At 49.3% G+C, this 20589-nt stretch overlaps 1 protein-coding gene across 13 annotated transcripts in view; it reads right to left on the reverse strand.

The window, feature by feature from the left end:
* The window catches only part of ZCWPW1 (zinc finger CW-type and PWWP domain containing 1), a 1771049-nt gene that overhangs the window by 1177638 nt on the left and 572822 nt on the right, over positions 1-20589 (reverse strand). For 12 of the 13 annotated variants that reach the window (XM_078668572.1, XM_078668568.1, XM_078668570.1 and 9 more), the window contains one exon: positions 6366-6518. In XM_078668572.1, coding sequence (XP_078524698.1) covers positions 6366-6518 — 153 coding nt within the window. The remainder of the gene's footprint in view (positions 1-6365; positions 6519-20589) is intronic. The other variant, XM_078668561.1, reaches the window with a different exon arrangement.

Genomic DNA, 20589 nt, shown 5'->3' on the forward strand with positions numbered 1-20589 from the left:
TTCCTGTCCCCTTTTTCTGAACTCTTCTGGGAGGTGTTGGTAGGAGCCCCTCCTTTTCGTCCCAGTGGGCTCTGTTGTATCTTGCTAATAGCTTGGCTAGTGAGAGCAGCGCGAGTCAGGCGCTGGTGGCGAGTGCTGTTGTAGCGATATTGCAGGCATCTGTGTGGTTGAATCAAAAACCGACTAGCTTTTTACCCTTTTTAAAAAAGTACCTGTGTATCGACTTGAAGCTATTTTTGTGTGTTTTAATGAATTGGGGGGTGAATTGGCTGACAGAACTTGCACACTCTGATCTGCATTGTATTCCCCTCTGTACCTACCCGGTCGGTCCCCGTTCCGTCACGGCTATCTGTGCCGCTAGAACGGAGGGACGCGACTCCTCCCCCTCGTTGCCTACAAAGGCGCCAGCTGCAACAGCCGCGTTAGTGAGAGCAGCGTGAGTCAGGCGCTGGTGGCGAGTGGTGTTGTAGCGATATTGCAGGCATCTGTGTGGTTGAATCAAAAACCGACTAGCTTTTTAACCTTTTTAAAAAAGTACCTGTGTATCGACTTGAAGCTATTTTTGTGTGTTTTAATGAATTGGGGTTGAATTGGCTGACAGAACTTTGCACACTCTGATCTGCATTATATTCCCCTCTGTACCTACCCGGTCGGTCCCCGTTCCATCACGGCTATCTGTGCCGCTAGAACGGAGGGACGCGACTCCTCCCCCTCGCTGCCTACTAAGGCGCCAGCTGCAACAGCCGCGTTAGTGAGAGCAGCGCGAGTCAGGCGCTGGTGGCGAGTGGTGTTGTAGCGATATTGCAGGCATCTGTGTGGTTGAATCAAAAACTGACTGGCTTTTTAACCTTTTTAAAAAAGTATCTGTGTATCGACTTGAAGCTATTTTTGTGTGTTTTAATGAATTGGGGGGTGAATTGGCTGACAGAACTTTGCACACTCTGATCTGCATTGTATTCCCCTCTGTACCTACCGGGTCGGTCCCCGTTCCGTCACGGCTATCTGTGCCGCTAGAACGGAGGGACGCGACTCCTCCCCCTCGTTACGTCACCTCCTGGGCCCCGCACATAAGAGAGGTGGGCTTCCGGCCGCGCAGCGGACGTGCGCAGCGGGCGCGCCTAAGGCAAGCCCGTCTGCGCCCGTCCGCGACCGGATAGCGGCCGGGGCCAGTCATGCTGCTGGTGTGGGCGCTGAGGGGTGCAATTTTGTGTGGTCGCAAAAGGACCTGCTGGTGCTTAACACGGATCTACCGTGTATGGCACTCCCTTCGGATTTGGGGCTTGTCACCATGCCGCAGGTATGCGGGGAATGTGGGAAGACTTTGAGGAACGTTTTCCACTCCTGTGCGGCTAAAACAACAACGTCGAATCGTCAGCTTAGCTGCAGCTTTAGAGCTGGCCTCCTGAACTGTAGGTCCCTGGCAAGGCACGCAGATGATATCTGGCTGCTGCTGGAGGGCAAAGAGTGGGATGCCTTGTTTTTGACAGAAACGTGGCTAAATGTGGACAATGTGACCGCTATCGCCTTAGCGGTGCCACTTGGCTTGAAAATGAGTTTCTCAAACCGGGATGACGGCAGAAGAGGAGGGGGGTGGCCCTGATTTTTAAGGATCGGTACACACTGACATCCTCTCTGCCGACCACGATCCCAGGTTTGGAGGGACTGAATTTTTGTCTTTAAATTGACCCCCATCAGTCGCTTGAGGGGTTAGTTATTTACCGCCCCCCTGTTTGTGCAGAAACTAGCTTAGTGGCACTGATGGACGTTATTGTCCAGAGCTCCCTCCTTCATCCACACTTCCTTGTATTAGGGGATTTTAATATACATGTCGATAAGGCGGACTGCTCACTAGCGGAGCTACTGATTGCCACACTGAGCGCCGCCAACCTGACACTATCTACTACGGGTCCCACTCACAAAGCAGGCCATACGCTTGATTTGATTTTTTCTAACATCAGGGATCTGTTAGGTTAAGCATTACAGCCGCTGATCTGGTCGGATCATGTGTTAATCCCTTTTGAAATAGTGTTATTGGGTGGAGGGCCGGTGGCGGGAAAACGCTTGTTCATGCGTAGACAATGGAAAAAACTGATCCCTGAAACTATGGGCCCTCTTCTGGTTCAGAATACTCCAACCCTAACTTTGAACGCTAACAAGGATGCGCAAGCGTTGAACCAATGGATTGGGGATATGGTGTCGCACATCGCTCCGGGAAAACGAGCGATGTCCAAGAGGGAATCTCCCTCGGCTCCCTGGTTCTCTTTGGAGCTTAGAGTGGAAAAAGCAGCCTGTAAGAGGTTGGAGAGGATTTGGAGGGCGAACTATGGGGACCAGGAAAGGGCCCAATTTAGAGAAGCCTCTAGAAAATTGCAGAAATCAGTTAGAAAGGCCAAAAAACTGTTCTTTGCGGCCTCTATTCAGCAAGCAGAGCACTCGAGCAAAGAAGTCTTCAAGATAGTGCAGTCTTTCTTCAAACCAAGGTGTATTGAGAGGGAGGTCCCGCCTTCACTAACACTGTGTGAAAGTATTTCAGAATTTTTTGCCTGCAAAATACTGAAAGTTTATGATTCCTTTGGCCCGGCAAGGCCGACGGTGAAGGCGGTTACATCAGAAACCGGTGCTTCCTGCGCGATCTTAGACCAATTTCAGCCAATATCATTGGCCATGGTCACGCAGGAATTAAGGCGCTGCAAATCAGGGTCGCTAGATGACCCCTGTCCTCCAAAGCTGTGGAGCCTGATTGCGGACTTTGTTGCGCCTACTCTCCAGCATATCTGGAATACTTCCATTTCCACCGGGGTGTTCCCGGAGGGGTGGAAGCATGCCACTCTCCTCCCTCTGAAAAAAAGCCTAATGGGGACCCGGAAGACCTTAGCAATCTCCGTCCTATTTCTTTATTGGCGGCCCCTGGCAAAATGTTGGAGAAACTGATCCAGCGGCAGCTGAATAAATTTACAGAAGATAATAAGATTATGCACGAAACTCAATCAGACTTTAGACCTGGTTTCAGTACCGAGACCGCTCTGATTGAGGTGGCCGAGTCAGTAAGGTGGTCAATGGATACAGGGGACTCAGCTATGCTGGTGCTCCTGGATCTGTCGGCCGCCTTTAATACGGTCGACCACGGCAGGCTACTTCAGCGGCTGACGGAGATCGGTCTACAGGATCAGGCGCTTGGGTGGCTACATTCGTATCTGTCCAATAGAACTCAGAAGGTGGCGCTGGGTGCCGTCTCCTCAAGGCCGAGGAAACTAAGTTGCGGAGTTCCTCAGGGTTCGGCACTCAGCCCGCTCTTATTTAATATCTATCCGGCACCGCTCTTTACGCTAATTGCCAATTGGGGGGTCTCCGCAATTTCATATGCTGACGACACCCAACTGGTGTTCCCGTACTCATTGGTGTCGGAGGCAGCCTTTGTGAGTTTCAAGGGTTGCCTTCGCGATGTGGCATGCTGGATGAACAGAAATAAACTAAAAGTAAATGCGGGAAAAAATGAGTAATTTTCTTCGGAAAAGGCTTCCCCCCTCCGGCGGAGTTTTGGTGGCCTGCGGAGATGGGCCCAGCACCTCTGCCCAGTCAAAAGGCAAAAAATCTAGGGGTCAGTTGGGATGATAACTTATCCTTCTCCTCCCACATCCAGGAGGTGGTTGCAAGCTGCCTGAGTAAGCTGAGGAATTTGCGAAAAATCCTTCGGCTACTCCCAGAGGTATGCCGAAAAACGGTTATCCATGCCACGGTCACTTCCAGGCTGGATTACGTTAACAGCCTTTATCTGGGTTTGCCGAAATATTTAACTCAGCGGCTGCAAACTGTCCAAAATGCGGCTGCGAGGCTGTTAAAACGTATTCCATTTAAACACCATGTCTCTCCGCATCTTCTCTCGCTACATTGGCCACCAGTCGCGTGTCGGATAACATTTAAGGCGCTCACTCTTGCCTTTAGACCCCTACATGGCACATGCCCGAACTACTCGGGATCTCAGCTGCCTAGATATACGCAGGCCTGTTCCCTTCGCTCCAACTGTCGTGTCCAGTTACTCGTTCCACGAGTCAGAAGGGCGCGTCTGGGGGGCAGAACCTTTTCAGCCAATACCGCATTGCTATGGAACGCCTTGCCACCGGCGCTCCAGATGGCACCCTCTGAAACCAGCTTTAGGAAACAGTTGAAGACGTGGCTATTTGCTCAGGTGAGCTAAGTCATTGACCTCACTTTCCGCTCTAGGCTCAGTCTGCTCACATAGCGCCGGAACACCTCCCAGTGAGGTAGCTGTTCGCGCTCTAGAAAAGTCTGTATTATTATTATTATATGCCAGTGATTAGCTTCTTGTGCAGCAACACGTTTTCCAGAAGCATCTATTAATATTGATTCTTTCTCTGGAGGTGGTGTGTCTCCTGATTGAGTTAGCCCCTTTCCTTCTACTTGAGACTACTAAAGAGTCTGGGGTTAACTGACCTTTAATAAAGGTAGGATCTGAAGGTGCTGCCTTCTATTGTTTGTCAATCCACGGTTTTATGATTCTTGCTTTGACAGGATCTTTAAAAAATGTGGTCTGTGTGACGTGTCATTCCTTACTGGAGTGGTAAATACTGTGCCAGTCTTTGGGCACTAGACAGAGTAGAGTCTCAAAAAGAAAATTCTCCTCCATTGACTCTTTATATAAGGGGACCTGGTGGAAAGTTGCTGCCCGATAGCCATCATCAGGTGGTGATGGTCATGGGGGTTATAGATCAGGGTCTGTGTCCCCTTGTGGGTCAATGTCATAGTCATACCAACCATCCCCTGGGTGTATGTTCTGATCATCTTCTCCTACTGGTGAGTGAGGAGGCATGTCACCTGCCTCAGATAAATGTGGTGAGAGAGGTGGCAGAGTATATGGTGTAGGTGGTATTTGTGGGATAGGCGAACATAGCCTAGGGATGTGCAATGGGCTAGTGGCAGCATCCTTCCTCGTCGTCTTTAAAGGAATGTCCAAAGCTTCTTCAAGAGACAGCTGCTTTTTTGAAGATTGCTCTTTTGATGTTTGGAGCACTATTCTCTTAGTTCCAGGCTGAATCTGCAGTCTTTTTTGTTTTGGTTCAAGTCATTCGTGAAATTGCTCGAAGATCAGCTCTGGTGGAGAATTCAGTCCGAAAACGAAGCATTTCAGTGCCGGAAGCTTCGGTTTAGTTGGAGCTGTGGTCGGATCCGTAATTGACTGGTTTTAGTTGGTGCCAAGATCAAAAATCAAGGGGTCGCAGCCTCAAACGTGGAGCCCTCTGCTGCAGACTCAATTTTCAGAGCCGAGCCAGAGGGAGGGGCTTCCGAATCAGTTTTTTAATGCGCACCATGGCTTTTTTGTAGTGGCAGACAGTGAGCAGTTGTTTCAGTCAGAGACGTTGCCTTTGGCTTAGGATGAGGGATATAAGTACACACTGTCCGATGCTTCTGTGTCAGCTGATGAGTGGTTGAGTCGTCATTGGATTGGGACTTGGAATCGGTATCATGGATCAAAAGTGATTCCTTCTGTGCAGATGAAGCTTCTTCATCCTCCTGTTGTCGACCGAAGATGTCCAGTACATCGTCCGCTTCCTTGCACTGCATTTCTTGGCGTTGAACACGTTCGTCTTGAAGACTCTTTTAGATCTAAAAGACAGGCAGACCTCACCGCTCTCCTCTTGATGATCAGGCGAGAGGCATAGGTTGCAAACGGAGTGTTGGTTGGTATGAGGATACTTGGAGTAATAATTCGGACAGACATGTAACAGAGTGCATTCCATTAGCAGGTCATCCACCGATGGACGTTGGACAATCGAAAGTATGCCCGGCCAAGCGTGACTCGTAGGCCGAGGTAACGAGCTGAAGACCCGCTCCACAGAAGGGTGATTGCTCGGACGCAATAAACTAACCAATACAGACGAGTGTAAACTAAAAAACTGAAGAAAGCCCGAAGGAGTCTTGAAGAGAAATGCAAGATATTATATCCGAACCCATCTGAAGATGGCACCGATGATCATGTGCAGTATTACCAAAAGGAAGAGTCACAAAGCCTTGTGATTTAAAGAAAACTTCTCGGAACAAAAAGAACTCGCAATCATCCGTGCCAAACACTAGTTGGGAGACGTATGCAAAGCATGTGTATCTACAGCTCATTTGCCTCAAACATATATCTCTTTTAAAGTACTACGTACATGATTAAGGCTATTTTCAAATGACGGTGTACTATGATGGGAAATGATTAAAACAAATATGTGATTATTGAGAAGGTCATACAAATTATAGGCAAAATATATGTTGGTGAATCACAGGTGTATTACAGTCAAGTCATGCAACTGATTTTTTCATTCATGTCAGGAGATTATATTTCCAAAACGGGATGGAGAGCTCACTCAACGGCTTCTGTTCCTCCTCCTCCTCCTCCTCCTCCTCTTCGTCCTCCAGGTCCTCCTGGTCTGTGATCTGGGTGTAACCTTCAACTATTTTCTTTGGCTGTCTTTTCCGTGTTCGCTTCTGTACTTCTTGGTTTTCTCCTGCTCCAACTGCTGGTTAGATGAAAAATAAATGAGCTAAACAACTCTCACAAAAAACACAAACGAGCGAAAACGTAAGTTGTAATGCTGTGCGAGAGAAACAGGTTAGAAACAAAATGACATGTAGGTAGAGCATGGAGGTTGAATAAAATAGTACAGTGAGTGACGAAAACTGTCTCTTCAGACAACATTAGGACTCCCATGCTGTACAAAAAGGAATAACACTGGCCTTCACAACCAGCATCTCAGAGGATCTTGCGGACAAGCTCAGCATCTCTGGCGGCTCAGGGCACACCAACAACCAGGACACCATCAGACTACTACAGAATAAGAAGTGTAAAAGAGAACCAACACAGCAACAGGCCTTTTCGCCCTATGCACCCAAGATATGGATTAAAATCCCTGTTTCAATCAGAAGCACTCTAACGCTGCTCCAAATAAGGAAAGGAGTTGAATACTAACCTCTTTTAAGAGCACTACATCACAATGCATTAACTTCACAAGTCAGCTTCCTCTCCTATTACTCACTGACTACGCTTGCCTTTGGCCATGAACAGCGCTCTGCAGACTGTAGGCTAGGTTCACACTATAAATATAACAAATACATATATACATTTCTGTGAACAGTATCCTCATTAAAATAGTGTGTAAAAAAAACGCAGTAACTGCAGAGAAAAAATAAAGAGAAAGAAGCTTGTTGTGTCAAAAGTGCATTAGCTGCACTCAGTATACACTGAGAGCCTGATTCACAAAAGTAAAAAAAAAATACACTTGTACACACAAATAAGTTAGTTTACATTTGTGAATCAGGACCTGTAACTTCAAGAGAGCCACAGCTTACATTACCCAGCATGCACTGTACTAGCAGTTTGCCTCACAGCCTCAGTTCTTTTTGAAAAGGACAATATGACATCCCAAAGAGCACATTACAATGACAGCCTAGGAAGAGGTAGAGTTGTTCATGACCTCAGTGAGAATACTTACGATGCAGACTAGAAATACACGTGATATTTCCTTCAGCATCACAGGTTTCCAAGGATAGGGCAGAGGAAAATGGAAGCAAGCATATCCCCACTTCTCAGCTGTCAATGTGATTAGTAAAAAACTATACATAGGTAAGATATGCAGACCAGGAAAGCACTCCTGGGTAGGCCGATTCAATACATTTCAAAGAGTTGCTTGACCCACCAAAGTAATCTGCTCTGGAATCTTAATTCAGATCATTTCTAGTGAACATATGAAATAATTTCCAAATTACAGTCTTACTATTTTGGTAGGAGAAACATTCTAGACCCAGGCAGCAGATGCAGCTTTTCCTCCACTAGAGCGTGCTTTTGGTTTACCAGGAATACTTCAATTTACTGGAGGTGTACCAGGAGGCCTGTGACTTTGGCATGCTACCCCTGCCTATGCAAAAGGACTCCATTTCTATGGTTTTGAAGCCCAGTGCTGCCGCTTCAGATCAGTCCACTTATCATCTGCTCACGATGATAAACACGGACACAAAGATCCTTTGTAAGCCTCAGGCCCTTAGGCTGTGCCCGGTGATTTCTAAACTGGTCTATGAGGACCACTGCTGCTTTCTCCCGGGATATAATACTCCCATGAACTTGAGATGCGTCACTTGGTTTTGCTTCTATATAAAGCCATGACAGCTGATAGAGCCCGATCCCGTTTCCTGCCAGGGCAGCTTGGGAGGAGGAGTTGGGGTTCCCCTGAAAGATGCGCAATGGTGCAGATCCTGTGCTCTGTTTCCTGCAATCCCCAGTTTAAGTTAATCCATTTTCAATTTCTTACATCGTACATGACACCAGTATTGCTCAACAGGATGAATCCCAGTAAACCAAGAGGTTGTAGCAGATGTCAGGCTCTTGTGGCACCTTTCTTGGACCCACCGCGGACCCCACGGACCTCAAGAACTTCCGCCCCATCTCGCTCCTCCCCTTTCCAGCCAAAGTCATCGAGAAGGCCGTCAACAGACAACTCTCCGCCTTGCTCGAGACCCACGGATCCCTCGACCCCTCACAGTCCGGCTTCCGAGCAAACCACAGCACGAGACCGCCCTCATCGCAGCTACTGAAGACATCAGGTCCCTGCTCGACAACGGGGAAACAACGGCACTCATCCTCCTGGACCTCTCAGCAGCCTTCGACACCATGTGCCACCGTACCCTGATACAGCGCCTCAGCAACACCGGAATCCAAGAAGCGGCCCTGTAGTGGATCATCTCGTTCCTCGACGGTAGAACGCAGAGAGTCCGCCTCCCCCCGTTCCGCTCCCCGGCCACCTAAGTCATCTGCGGCGTCCCGCAAGGATCCTGACTCAGCCCCACCCTCTTCAACGTCTACATGACCCCTCTCGCAGCCATCGCACGCCAACACAACCTCAACATCATCTCCTACGCCGACGACACCCAGCTGATCCTCTCCCTCACCAACGACCCCGCCTCCGCCAAAGCCAACCTCCAGGAAGGAATGAAAAATGTTGCGGAATGGTTGAAGATCAGCCGGCTGAAACTGAACTCAGACAAGACGGAAGTCCTCATCCTCGGACCATCTCCCTCCGCCTGGGACAACTCCTGGTGGCCCCCACCCTGGGAACCGCACCCAAGCCAACGGCCCACGCACGCAACCTAGGCTTCATCCTGGACTCCTCCCTCACGATGACCAAGCAAGTCAACGCCGTCTCCTCATCCTGTTTCAACACCCTGCGCATGCTCCGAAAGATCTTCCGATGGATCCCCACCGAGACCAGGAAGAAGGTCACCCAGGCCCTCGTCACCAGCCGCCTGGACTACGAGAACACCCTCTACGCTGGAACCACAGCCAAACTAAAGAAAAGACTCCAGCGCATTCAGAACGCCTCAGCACGACTAATCCTGGACATCCCTCGCCACAGCCACATCTCTGCCCACCTGAAAGACCTGCACTGGCTCCCCGTCAGCAAGCGGATGACGTTCAGACTCCTCACCCACGCACACAAGGCTCTCCACAACACGGGCCCGAAGTACCTCAACAGCCGACTCACATTCTACACACCCACCCGCCAATTCCGCTTCACCAGCCTCGCCCTCGCCTCCGTCCCGCGAATCCGCAAATCCACCGTCGGAGGAAGATACTTCTCCTACCTGGCAGGCAAGACATGGAACTCCCTCCCCACCCACCTACGGCTGACCCTGGACCATCTCTCCTTCAGGAAACAATTCAAGACCTGGCTGTTCGAGCAGTAGCGCCCCCCCCCCCCCTCAGCGCCTTGAGACCCTAACGGGTGAGTAGCGCGCTATACAAATTCTGTTGATTGATTGATTGATCTTGCACCCTGCGTAGTACTACCCACTGGTGACTCTTGGAAGTCTGTTGTGGCACAAGTGGCTACAGTAGTGAGGATTCCGATAGTGATGGATCCAATTGCTTCCTTGATGGGGGATGTTCGACGGCATAAGGGTAAAAAAGAATGGAGTTCAAGTTCCTCCATTTGCCATTGTAGTTGGCTAAGAGAAGAGTTGCAATTACATGGATGGGGCAAGTTGGACCCAGTGTCGACGGATGTGAATGAGTGGGTGTAGGAAGCTGGCTCTGTATATACTATACCAAATAAGATATAGTGTGCACAGAGTACAGGGAGTCCCCAGAGGTATAGCAAAGGCTAAATTAGACAAATACTAACATTTCTCTATGTGGTAAGTGTGGGAGAGCAGCTAGGCCTATAAAGAGGGTGTGTTAAGCATTTATTGTATTCACTTAATCAAGGCTGATGGTATACACTGACTGAATAAACAACACAAATATCCACAGCTCTAATTAGCAACTGGACTAATCTGGTTTCTACAACTCAGTGAAGACAAATTCTTTTAAAAGGACGGATTCCCATCACTTACCAGTGGTGACATGCTTCATCATCTGGGTCTCCTCCCAATGCCACATTAGTGGCACTAAGGGCTACAACCCTTGTTTAAGGAAAGGGGAGCTCACAGATGTTTTGACCTATTGCGATAAAACACGCTGTTTTTGGAGCTCGAGCACACTGACTGAATCCAGACCAATTAGGTCAGTATAACAAGGTATACTTATAGTTTATATATTTTGTAGAACCAAGCAGGACTTCACACAGGCAAGTAAGATATACTTTCAAATGCAAGGCTGTACACAGCAATGCAATTCTGGTTTGTATTGGAGTCGATTACAGGTTTGTATTACATTTAAAACAGTTCAAAATACAGTAAGATTACTTTTTATTACTCTTGGATTACTTTTCAATTACTTTATAACTTGAGCTGATATGGCAAGATATCATACACTGGAGGTAGTAACTTACAGGTAAGTACGACGACTTTTAAGTTAAAGCATAGTTACTTTTCTTCATACAAAACAGTAGGTCAACATTTTTCAGGAACATAACTCGTATGGCTAAGTTACTTACCTGTAATCCTAGTTCTCTTCCAGGGGTATCCTCATCAAAGTCATAAGCACTGAATATTCCCGCCCATGTGCGGGACCCCGGAAACAATATAAAAATATATATGTAAAAAACACATATCTCGCTCCACATATATGTATGTACATATATCATTTTTTGCACACCAATGCAGCTCCACAACTGAGGCTAAAACAATGTAAACAAATATACATGCACTGCAATTAGTAAGGAAAGAAAAAACACATTAGGTCAAATAACCCTTGAACTTTGTGTTTTAATGAGTAAAACCACTCATAAATCCTGAAAATTGCTCATAAATAGACATTGTTAGCCCTCAGGCTGCATTGCAAAACAATAGCATAGAAAATGAAACCATTTTCAACAAAAAACTGGCACCGTGCCTTTAAGGCAGCCATAACCCCAGGCTTCCCATCATGCCTCAGGGGTGACAGTTAGGTCAGTTGTTCTTTGCATAACCCTGAAGACAGGGCTCAACCACAAGATCGTAATAGTACCAAATCTCATTTACCTGGGGAGGAGGGTGGGTTGCTTATGACTTTGATGAGGATACCCCTGGAAGAGAACTAGGATTACAGGTAAGTAACTTATCCTTCTCTTCCAGGGGATCCTCATCAATAGTCATAAGCACTGAATAGAATAGCAAGCCCATCAACCCCCTGCAGGTAAATGAGAAGTACATGACCCAACCAAGCCATAACAGCCAATAACTCAGCTGTTAAACAGATTCCTCAGGGAGGCCTGGCCCACCTGGGTATCTGCTCTTGTGTCCGAATCTAGACAGTAATGTCTGGTAAATGTATGGACAGACCTCCAGGTCGCCGCTTTACAAATCTCAGACATGGGCACATTATGTAGGTAAGCTGCCGTGGCAGCTCTACCTCTAGTGGAATGCGCTTTAGGTGTAAACCCCAGAGGTTTCTGCGCCAATTGGTAAGCAAGTTTAATACACAAAACGATCCACCTGGAAATGGAACGTTTCGATGCTGCATGACCAGTTCTGATCGATCCGTAGTTAATAAATAATTGATCAGAATGTCTAACAGACTTGGACCTGTCCAGATAGAACTTTAAAACCCTTTTCAGGTCCAAAGAGTGTAAAGCCCTCTCAGCTGGAGTAGATGGATTGGGAAAGAAAGTGGGCAGAGATCGACTGATTAACATGAAAATCTGACACCACTTTCGGCAGGAAAAAGGGATGCGTCCTGAGCACCACTCTATTCAAATGAAACACTGTATAAGGCTCTTTGGTACAGAGGGCCTGAATCTCGCTGACCCTATGGGCTGACGTAATCGCTACCAAAAAAGCCGCTTTCCAGGAAATACGCTGTAAAGTAGCTTTATGAATGGGCTCAAAAGGAGGGCCCATCAACTTTGATAGTACTAGGTTCAGCTCCCAGGGAGGAGAAGGAGGCAGTACAGGAGGATACACCTTTTTCAGACCTTGCAGGAAATCTTTTACTGCTGGCAACTGGAAAAAAGAGGTTTGTGAAGGCGATCGCCGATAAGCAGTTATAGCGGCTAAATGCACCTTAATGGAGTTAAACTTCAAACCTGCCTTAGCCAGGTACAACAAGTATGGAAGAACTGCTTCTTCCTGACTCTTCACCGGATTGTGACCATTCTGCATGCACCACATATAGAACCTCTTCCACTTGCATGCGTAAGAATGTCTTGTGGAAGGACGCCGTGCTTCTCTCAGAATGGACATGCAGTCTTGTGGCAGTCCTAAATGGCCGTACTGAATGACCTCAGGAGCCATGCTGCCAAGTTCAGTGACGGAAGGTTTGGATGGTGAATCCTCCCGCTCATCTTCGACAACAGGTCCGGCCTGCATGGAAGCCTCTTGTGAGGAGACACTGACAGGTGAAGTAGGTCCGTGTACCACCATTGCCTCGGCCAGTCGGGGGCAATCAGGATCATTGTTGTGCACGATTGGGTCAGCTTGCTCACCACCTTCGGGATCAGAGGAAGGGGTGGAAAGGCGTACACAAATTCCCCTGACCAATCGATCAAAAGAGCATTCCCCGGGGAGAAGCCAAGATGGCGACCGGGACAGTCGCCTAGTCCCTCGGCTCCGGAGACCGTCTCCTCCCCAGCTCACATCCTGCCTGTAATCCTGTACTAAAAAGGCACATTTGTGGTGACGAGCACCTCCGACTACCATCGGCGAAATCCTGAGGCTTGCACCTGCTTTAACACGGGGGAAACATACAGCTGCAGTTCGTGGCCCGCAGCAGCCATGAGACCGGGGCCTCGAGTGGATAGTGAGGCTGGTCACCAGATGAATAACAGCGGGCGCCGGTGACTACGAGGTGTCGGTCGGGTCATGTGTGACGAAAAATGGCCGATTTCCGGACTGCATATCCTGTCGGCTACGGACACGACCCCGATTGCGTGCCTAACAATGTGCTTGGAGTGAATTGCACGATCGTGGGAGCCTTGACCGTTCACCGTTGGGTAACTGCTTGCGCATTGTCCCGCTATCGGCGGGAGGTTCCCGAATTTCCGCTCACTTGATACCGAGCGGGGCCTGCTCGCATCGACAGTTGTTTCTTGCACTATATTGGTGTCGGCAGCCACGAGTGCGGTACAAAGATGCCTGATGCCCCTCAGCCTGCTACCTGGCCCCAAATCAGGGCGGCCCTGCCCGTGCGCACAACGGGTAAGACGGAGTGCAGCCTCGGGGAGACTGAGCCACAAAGTGCTTGTGAGTGTATGGAAAAGGGAGATTCGATCGAGGGGGGGCTTGGAAGAGACTTGCACTATGGCGATCTTATAGCCGCTATTGTTGCCCTACGTCACGACTTGGTGCAATCTGCCCGAATCCTGGGTAGTAAAGTGGATGAGCTCGTGTCTGCACTGGGGCACTCGAGAACGGCTGGTCAACGGGTGTACAGTGTTATGCCTCATTCAATGCCCGGTTGTATCAAGATGGCGGCACTAAGCGACGCCGGCGGGCTTGAAAACCCGATGCCCGGGACTTCTCTTGTTGAGGATCTTGACTGCCTGAGACGATGTGTAGACCTTGGTTTGGAATCTCGACGGCTGTGTTCGCCCCAGGCCGTGCTTTCCGTGCCCCGACGGCCGCTCAAGCGGTGGTTGGACATTGAGATCTTTCTCCCCGGCCCTGCTCTTCTGAATATCAGGTGGAAGGTGTACTTTCGGGCCGGGACGGGGCCACTGGAACGACGTGAGAAGGGTCTGGCAGATGTCCGGTTACATCGAATTGACGCTCCTGTGCTGCTGCTCACGACCGCCTGGGCGCTCCGACTCCCCGTACAGATTGACCTTGGGGCGGCTGGCTGGTTGAGCTCTGCTGACGCTTTGGATCGCGCGGGACAGGGTTGAGGTCGTGTCTTGGATTGTTAGCCATTGTGTCTTCTCCAGTGTCTGTAGGATTAACCCTTTGCCTCTTGTCGTGAGTGATCAAAACCGCTTTGCTGATTTGTCGATGGTGGGCAGTGGACCTGCTTTGACTTTTTAGACTCTGTATACGCCTATCCTGTTTTTCCTTCTCTCTAATTGACTTCGACACTCTACTGCTTTCGGTTATTTTCGTGATGCAGGCGGTTCGGATGGATAGAACCCGTGTGAAAACCGCAATAACTCGTTTGTATTGGACGGGGTCTTCGTGATGGAACGTGAGGGTTTGGGCTGAACTTGATTGGACTTTGATGCAATGTTTCTTTTATCTTTGCTGGGGTATATCTGTGGGAGCGAGGGCCAGAAGTGGTTCTGAGTGTTTAATATTTCTTTGTCTGATGTGATCGGGACGGGACTTGCTGCCTCTGTGGTTCAGGGGATCGGGTGGGATGGTCCTTTCTCTGCTTGCGATTCCCCTACCGAATGTCTCTTGATTTGCTATCATTTGCTTACCATTACGGTACGGGATGTCTGCTCTTGGTGGGGGGATGGGAGTCCGGGAGCTCGTATTGATTTGTTATATTCTCCTCCTCCAACCTTTTTTCCCTTCCTTGGGGTGTAGTTTAGGGGGCGACAGGCACGCTGCTAGTGGGGTTAGGTCGTAGCCATCTGCAGGGGTGTAGGGTGGGGGGTTGTGGGGGAGGGGGGGGGGGGTTATTTTTCCTTTGTTATTTTCTATGACCATTCTATTTCCCCTTTCCTTTCTTCACAAGAGCTGTGGCGTATTCTCCTGATCCTTGCCTGGACGTCTCCGGGTGTCACATGTTTGTTCCGTACATCCTGTACTCCTGGTGGGCGGGTGCTGTTGATGGGTGCCTGCGGTCATTGCTATCCAATTGTTTTGCTTCTGGTTCACACTGCATTTGATTTTTCTGCTGCTTATGACTGTACATTATTTAGTCACTTCATTCGCCCATCCACGGCTGTGCTGTATTTCGTTTAATGACACCCGATATGTGTATTTTCCTCTTGTGTTATAATAATAAAAAGTTATAAAAAAAAAAAAAGAGCATTCCCCCTCGTTCCTGGTCGATAGAACCTTGAGGCGAAGCTTGGGCATTTGCTGTTTACGTCGTCCGCGAAGAGATCTACGGAAGGACGACCCCAAGACTGGAAAATGTCTTCTAGCACTTCGTCGTTGAGAACCCAGTCTTCTCTGTCTTCGAAGTGCCGACTTAGTGCGTCCGCCCTCACGTTCTGCTCTCCTGGGAGGTGGACTGCTTGAACAGACAACTTGCGAGCCAGAAGCCAATGCCAGATGCACTGAGCTTCTAGTGACAGAGTCCTTGAGCGGGTTCCTCCCTGCTTGTTTAAATAGTACATAGTGGTGGTGTTGTCCGTTTGTACTAGAACCACCTCTTCCTGAAGCGAGGGAAGGAACGCTTTGAGAGCCAGGTGGACTGCTCTCAACTCCAGCAAGTTGATGTGGTAGATGCTTTCTTTGGACGACCACAGACCCTGCACCTGAAGAGGACCCATGTACGCCCCCCAGCCTTGCAATGACGCGGCTGTGATGATCGTTTGTGTTGGAGGAGGTTGATGGAAGAGAACTCCCACTTGCATGTTCTGCTTCTTTGTCCACCACGGGATGGAAGATCGCGCTACCTCCGACAAAGTGATCTGCTCGTCCCAGCGATCTGATTGCTGGTCCCATTTGTCCTCCAGATCCTGCTGCAGAGGACGCATCCGAAGTCTGGCGTTCGGTACCAAGAATATGCAGGAAGCCATCGATCCTAAGAGGGAGGCTATCTTTCGCACTTTCTGAGTCCTGTTGCGAAGAACTTGCTGGCACTTGAGCGCTATCGAAAACTGTCTCTCCTCCGAAGGAAACACCTTTCCTACCTCGGAGTCTAGCAGAGCTCCTAGGAAGTGAATCTTCTGAGTGGGTTGGGAGACCGACTTCTTGTAGTTGACATGCAGGCCTAGACGTTGACAAAGTTCTATGCATGTCTGGAATTGATTCCTTACATTGTCTGGAGTTGGACCTTTCAACAGCCAATCGTCTAAGTATGGGTATACGAAGACTCCCCTGCGGCGTAGAGCTGCCGCCACCACTGCGACATACTTCGTGAACACCCTGGGGGCCGACTTCAACCCAAACGGAAGGACTTTGAACTGGTAGTGAGAGGTCCCCACCCGAAATCGAAGGAATCTCCTGTGATCGGGCCGTATCGGGACATGAAAATATGCGTCTTGAAGGTCCACCAAACACATCCAATCCCCCCTCCTGAGATGTGGATAGATTTGGTGAAGCGCCAACATGCGAAATTTTTCTTTTCGTACATGTAGATTGAGTGTTCTCAAGTCCAGAATAGGCCTGTATTCCGCCTTTTGGCCCTTTTTTCTGACCAGAAAATACCTCGAGTATACTCCTTTCCCCCTTTGAGCCACCGGCACCCTCTCGATGGCTGATTTCTCGAGGAGTGTCGCTACTTCTTTCTTTAACATTTGTAGCTGGTGGCTTGACGTTGACTTCGGAGGAACGGGTGGAGGTAGACGATGGAAACGAAGACAGTACCCATTCTGCAGCGTAGACAACACCCATTGATCTTTCGTAATGGCCTGCCACTCTGTCCTGTGATGTGCAATGCTTCCCCCCACTGGAGTGGACAACGGCGCTGGGGGAAGTGAAGACTCATTGCTTCTGCTGAGGCTTATTGAAGTTGTTGCCTTGGAGCTGATTTCCATTTCCTTTGGAATTGAATTGCGCTTGCCTTTATATTGCGATTTTTGTTGGCCTTGCTGGTTCTGGCCCTTCTGCCAGTGAGGGGTTTGAACCCTCTGCTTCGAAGAGCCCTTGTTGTCAGAACGGAACTTCTTCCGGAATTCCTTTTTCTTTTCAAGTCCAACAGCTTTGAGGGTGTCTAACTCCGTTTTCATCCGCTGCATCTCCTCATCAGCACTCGCCCCAAAGAGAGATGCTCCTGAAAAAGGAAGATTTAGTATTCTGGATTGAGCCTCGGGTTTCAATGCTGTGAGGCGCAACCATGAGGATCTCCTCGCTGTTATTCCATGCGCATAACCATGCGCAGCCAGCGTTGCTCCATCTGCCGCCGCTCCTATAATCTGATTGGACAGTTGACCGCCCTCCAACAGAATCTCCTCAAAGTCCTTTCTATCTTCCTGAGGAAGTTTATCAGAAAATCTCTGAAGCGAGTCCCACAGAGATCTGTCATATCTGCCCAGAAGAGCTTCCGCATTGGAGACCTTGAGGAAAGAAGCTGAGGTGTTACAAACTCTTCTCCCCCATGAGTCTTGTACTTTGCTGTCCTTATCCGGAGGTACCGTGGATGAGGAAGCCACCGCATTGGATTTCCTAGCCGCCGCAATGATTTCTGAATCTGGCGGGGGATCGGACTTGAGGAACAGAGGATCCTCTTCAGGGGGACAATATTTCTTGAGAATCCTCGCTGGGACTGACTTCACCATCGCCGGAGTCAGGAAGACCTCATTTACTGTATCCAATATGCCCGGAACCATCGGCAATAAGGGTTTGGGTGCCGTTCTGTGCTGCAGGGTTTCGAAGATGACCGTCGTCTTGATCTGCGGAGATGACATAGGCACTCCTAACTTCAGGGCTCCCCTGCCCAAAATGTCTTGGAACGAGAAAATATCCTCAGTTGGAGATATTCTCGAGCGTGGACTGTTTGTTAGAGTGGGAGAGTAATTCCTGTGAGATCGGGTCCTTGATGAACTTGAAGAGCTATGAGTTCGCCTGGACCTAATCTTCTTCTAGTTGAGCGCGTTCTAGAACGAGATCGCCCTCTGTGACTAGATCTTGTTTTACTTGAATGTCCTCTAGAACGAGACCGTTCTTTGCGGCGGGAGGCTTGATCTCGATACGCCCTCAACCGATCTGCCGCCTCCTTGTCCTTGGCCCAGTGGTGAAGAGGTCTATACCACCTTGTGGAAAGACGAACAGTAGGAGACTTTTGGGTACGACCTCTCTCTGGCGAACGTGCTCGTGGAGGAGGTTGATCCGCCTGATCCTGCTGCGACCTTGAAGGGGACTTTGACCTCTCCCTATTTGAATCGCTGTCTCCCCCATCCGAGGATCTGCCACTTCGAGATGCCGAGGAGGATGAGGATAGGCTAACTAGAGACCGTCTAGAGGAAGACCTCGACCGACCTCTCTCTTCTGAGACCCTCTTTCTCTTGGCAGGAGGATCCTGTAATGGAGATTGTTCCACCTCCGCAGCCGATGCTGATCCTGGGGAACCAAGTTGAGACCTTAGGATTTGAGACTGGTCCAATGGTTCGCTCTCCATCTCCTGCACCACCTGCCCCAAAGGCGACCTCTCCTTTGATCTTGAAGGAGAGATGTTCACTGGCTGCGAATCGCCCCGCTCCTTGGATCTCCGCTGATCCGTCGACGGTGGCTGTTTCGACGCCGATGGCCGAGCAGATAGATGCTCTCTCGACGTCGACCTCGAGTGTCGATGACTGTCCTTCGCAATAGAGCGTCTCGCCGTTGAAGGATGCCTGCTCGACGGCGACGGAGGCTGCTTCGACGCCGATCGCCGGTGCTCCGTCGGCGACGAAAGGTGCCTCGGCGTCGAATGCCGCTTGTCTGAATGCGACGGAGGCTGCCTTGACGTCGAACGCCGATGACTGGGCGTCGACGTGGGCTGCTTCGACGTCGAAGTGTAGGCATAGGTTCCCTCAACGCCGAACGACCACGACTAGTCGTCGACGGAGGTTGTCTCGACGTCGGACGCCGATGGCCAGGCGTCGACGGAGAATGCCTCGACGTCACAGCATGACGATGCTGCTTCGACGTCAGTTGGCTCGCCGTCGAGCTCTTATGCTTCGACGGTGACCTATCCCTCGACGCTGTCTGTAGCGGAGGTACCTTGGATGTAGACGCTGAAGACATCTTCTTCGTCGCCGTCGACTGCTTCTTCGACCCCGACGCCGAAGGTGAACAAGTCGGGGCTTCTTTCGACGTCAACCGCGCCTTCTGACTTTTCTGCTTCTTGGGAGATCTTCCTCTCTCAGAAAGTCCATAAATACGAATTCTCGCTCGATCTTTGAGAGTTCTGGATGATAAAACCTGGCAGTGTTCAAAGGTTTTTGAAGAATAAGAAGCTGGCAAGCACAGGATACACACTGAATGAGTGTCAGTCTTTGCCATCTTCCTTCCACATGAAGGACATTTGTCAAAAAGGGAAGGCATTTTGACAGAAAAAACACCTTTTTTTAAGCCTAAAAAAGGTAGTAGTAGCACCCTAGGTCTAAAAGACGTCGAGTGAAAGCAAAAAATTGTAGATTAACAAAATTATTTTTTGACAGAAAGTCAAAAAGAAAGGGAGCTGTTTCACCAGGGTCCTGACTGAAGGAGCCGGAAAGAACAACTGACCTAACTGTCACCCCTGAGGCATGATGGGAAGCTGGATCATGGCTGCCTTAAAGGCACGGTGCCAGTTTTATGTTGAAAATGGTTTCATTTTCTATGCTATTGTTTTGCAATGCAGCCTGAGGGCTAACAATGTCTATTTATGAGCAATTTTCAGGATTTATGAGTGGTTTTACTCATTAAAACACAAAGTTCAAGGGTTATTTGACCTAATGTGTTTTTTCTTTCCTTACTAATTGCAGTGCATGTATATGTGTTTACATTGTTTTAGCCTCAATTGTGGAGCTGCATTGGTGTGCGATAAATGATATATGTACATACATATATGTGGAGCGAGATATATGTGTTTATTACATATATATTTTTATATTGTTTCCGGGGTCCCGCACATGGGCGGGAATATTCAGTGCTTATGACTTTGATGAGGATCCCCTGGAAGAGAACATTGGTTCCTATGGAAAGAGTGTTAACGGCATACAGGTTAGTAAACAATTTACGAGTATCGCTTTTGGGGTTTAGGACTAAGGCTCCTCAGGGTCCAGTTGGGCACTCAAATTGCACCACCAGTGACACTAGGACGGTCGGGTGCAAGGTACAGAGGCCTAATGTTAGTCAATGGTGCTAAGGGGGCCTTCGGTCAGGGACTTCTTGGGAGCAGGCCACTTGGTTGTGGGAGCAAAGCTCCGGGGGTCAGGATCAACACTGCAGGGGACAACAAGCGGCACAGGAGCTGCAGCACCAGTGGCACAGGGGCAGCTGGATGCAGAGTGCCATGGAGACTTCGGGGATCCTGTGGATTTCAATGAAGCTCTCTGGTTTGGAAAAGATGCTGCAGGCTCAGTCTGAGAGACCTCCTGAAGGCGACCA

The sequence above is a fragment of the Lissotriton helveticus genome, chromosome 12 (genome assembly GCF_964261635.1).
Source record: "Lissotriton helveticus chromosome 12, aLisHel1.1, whole genome shotgun sequence".
NCBI lineage: Eukaryota > Metazoa > Chordata > Amphibia > Caudata > Salamandridae > Lissotriton > Lissotriton helveticus.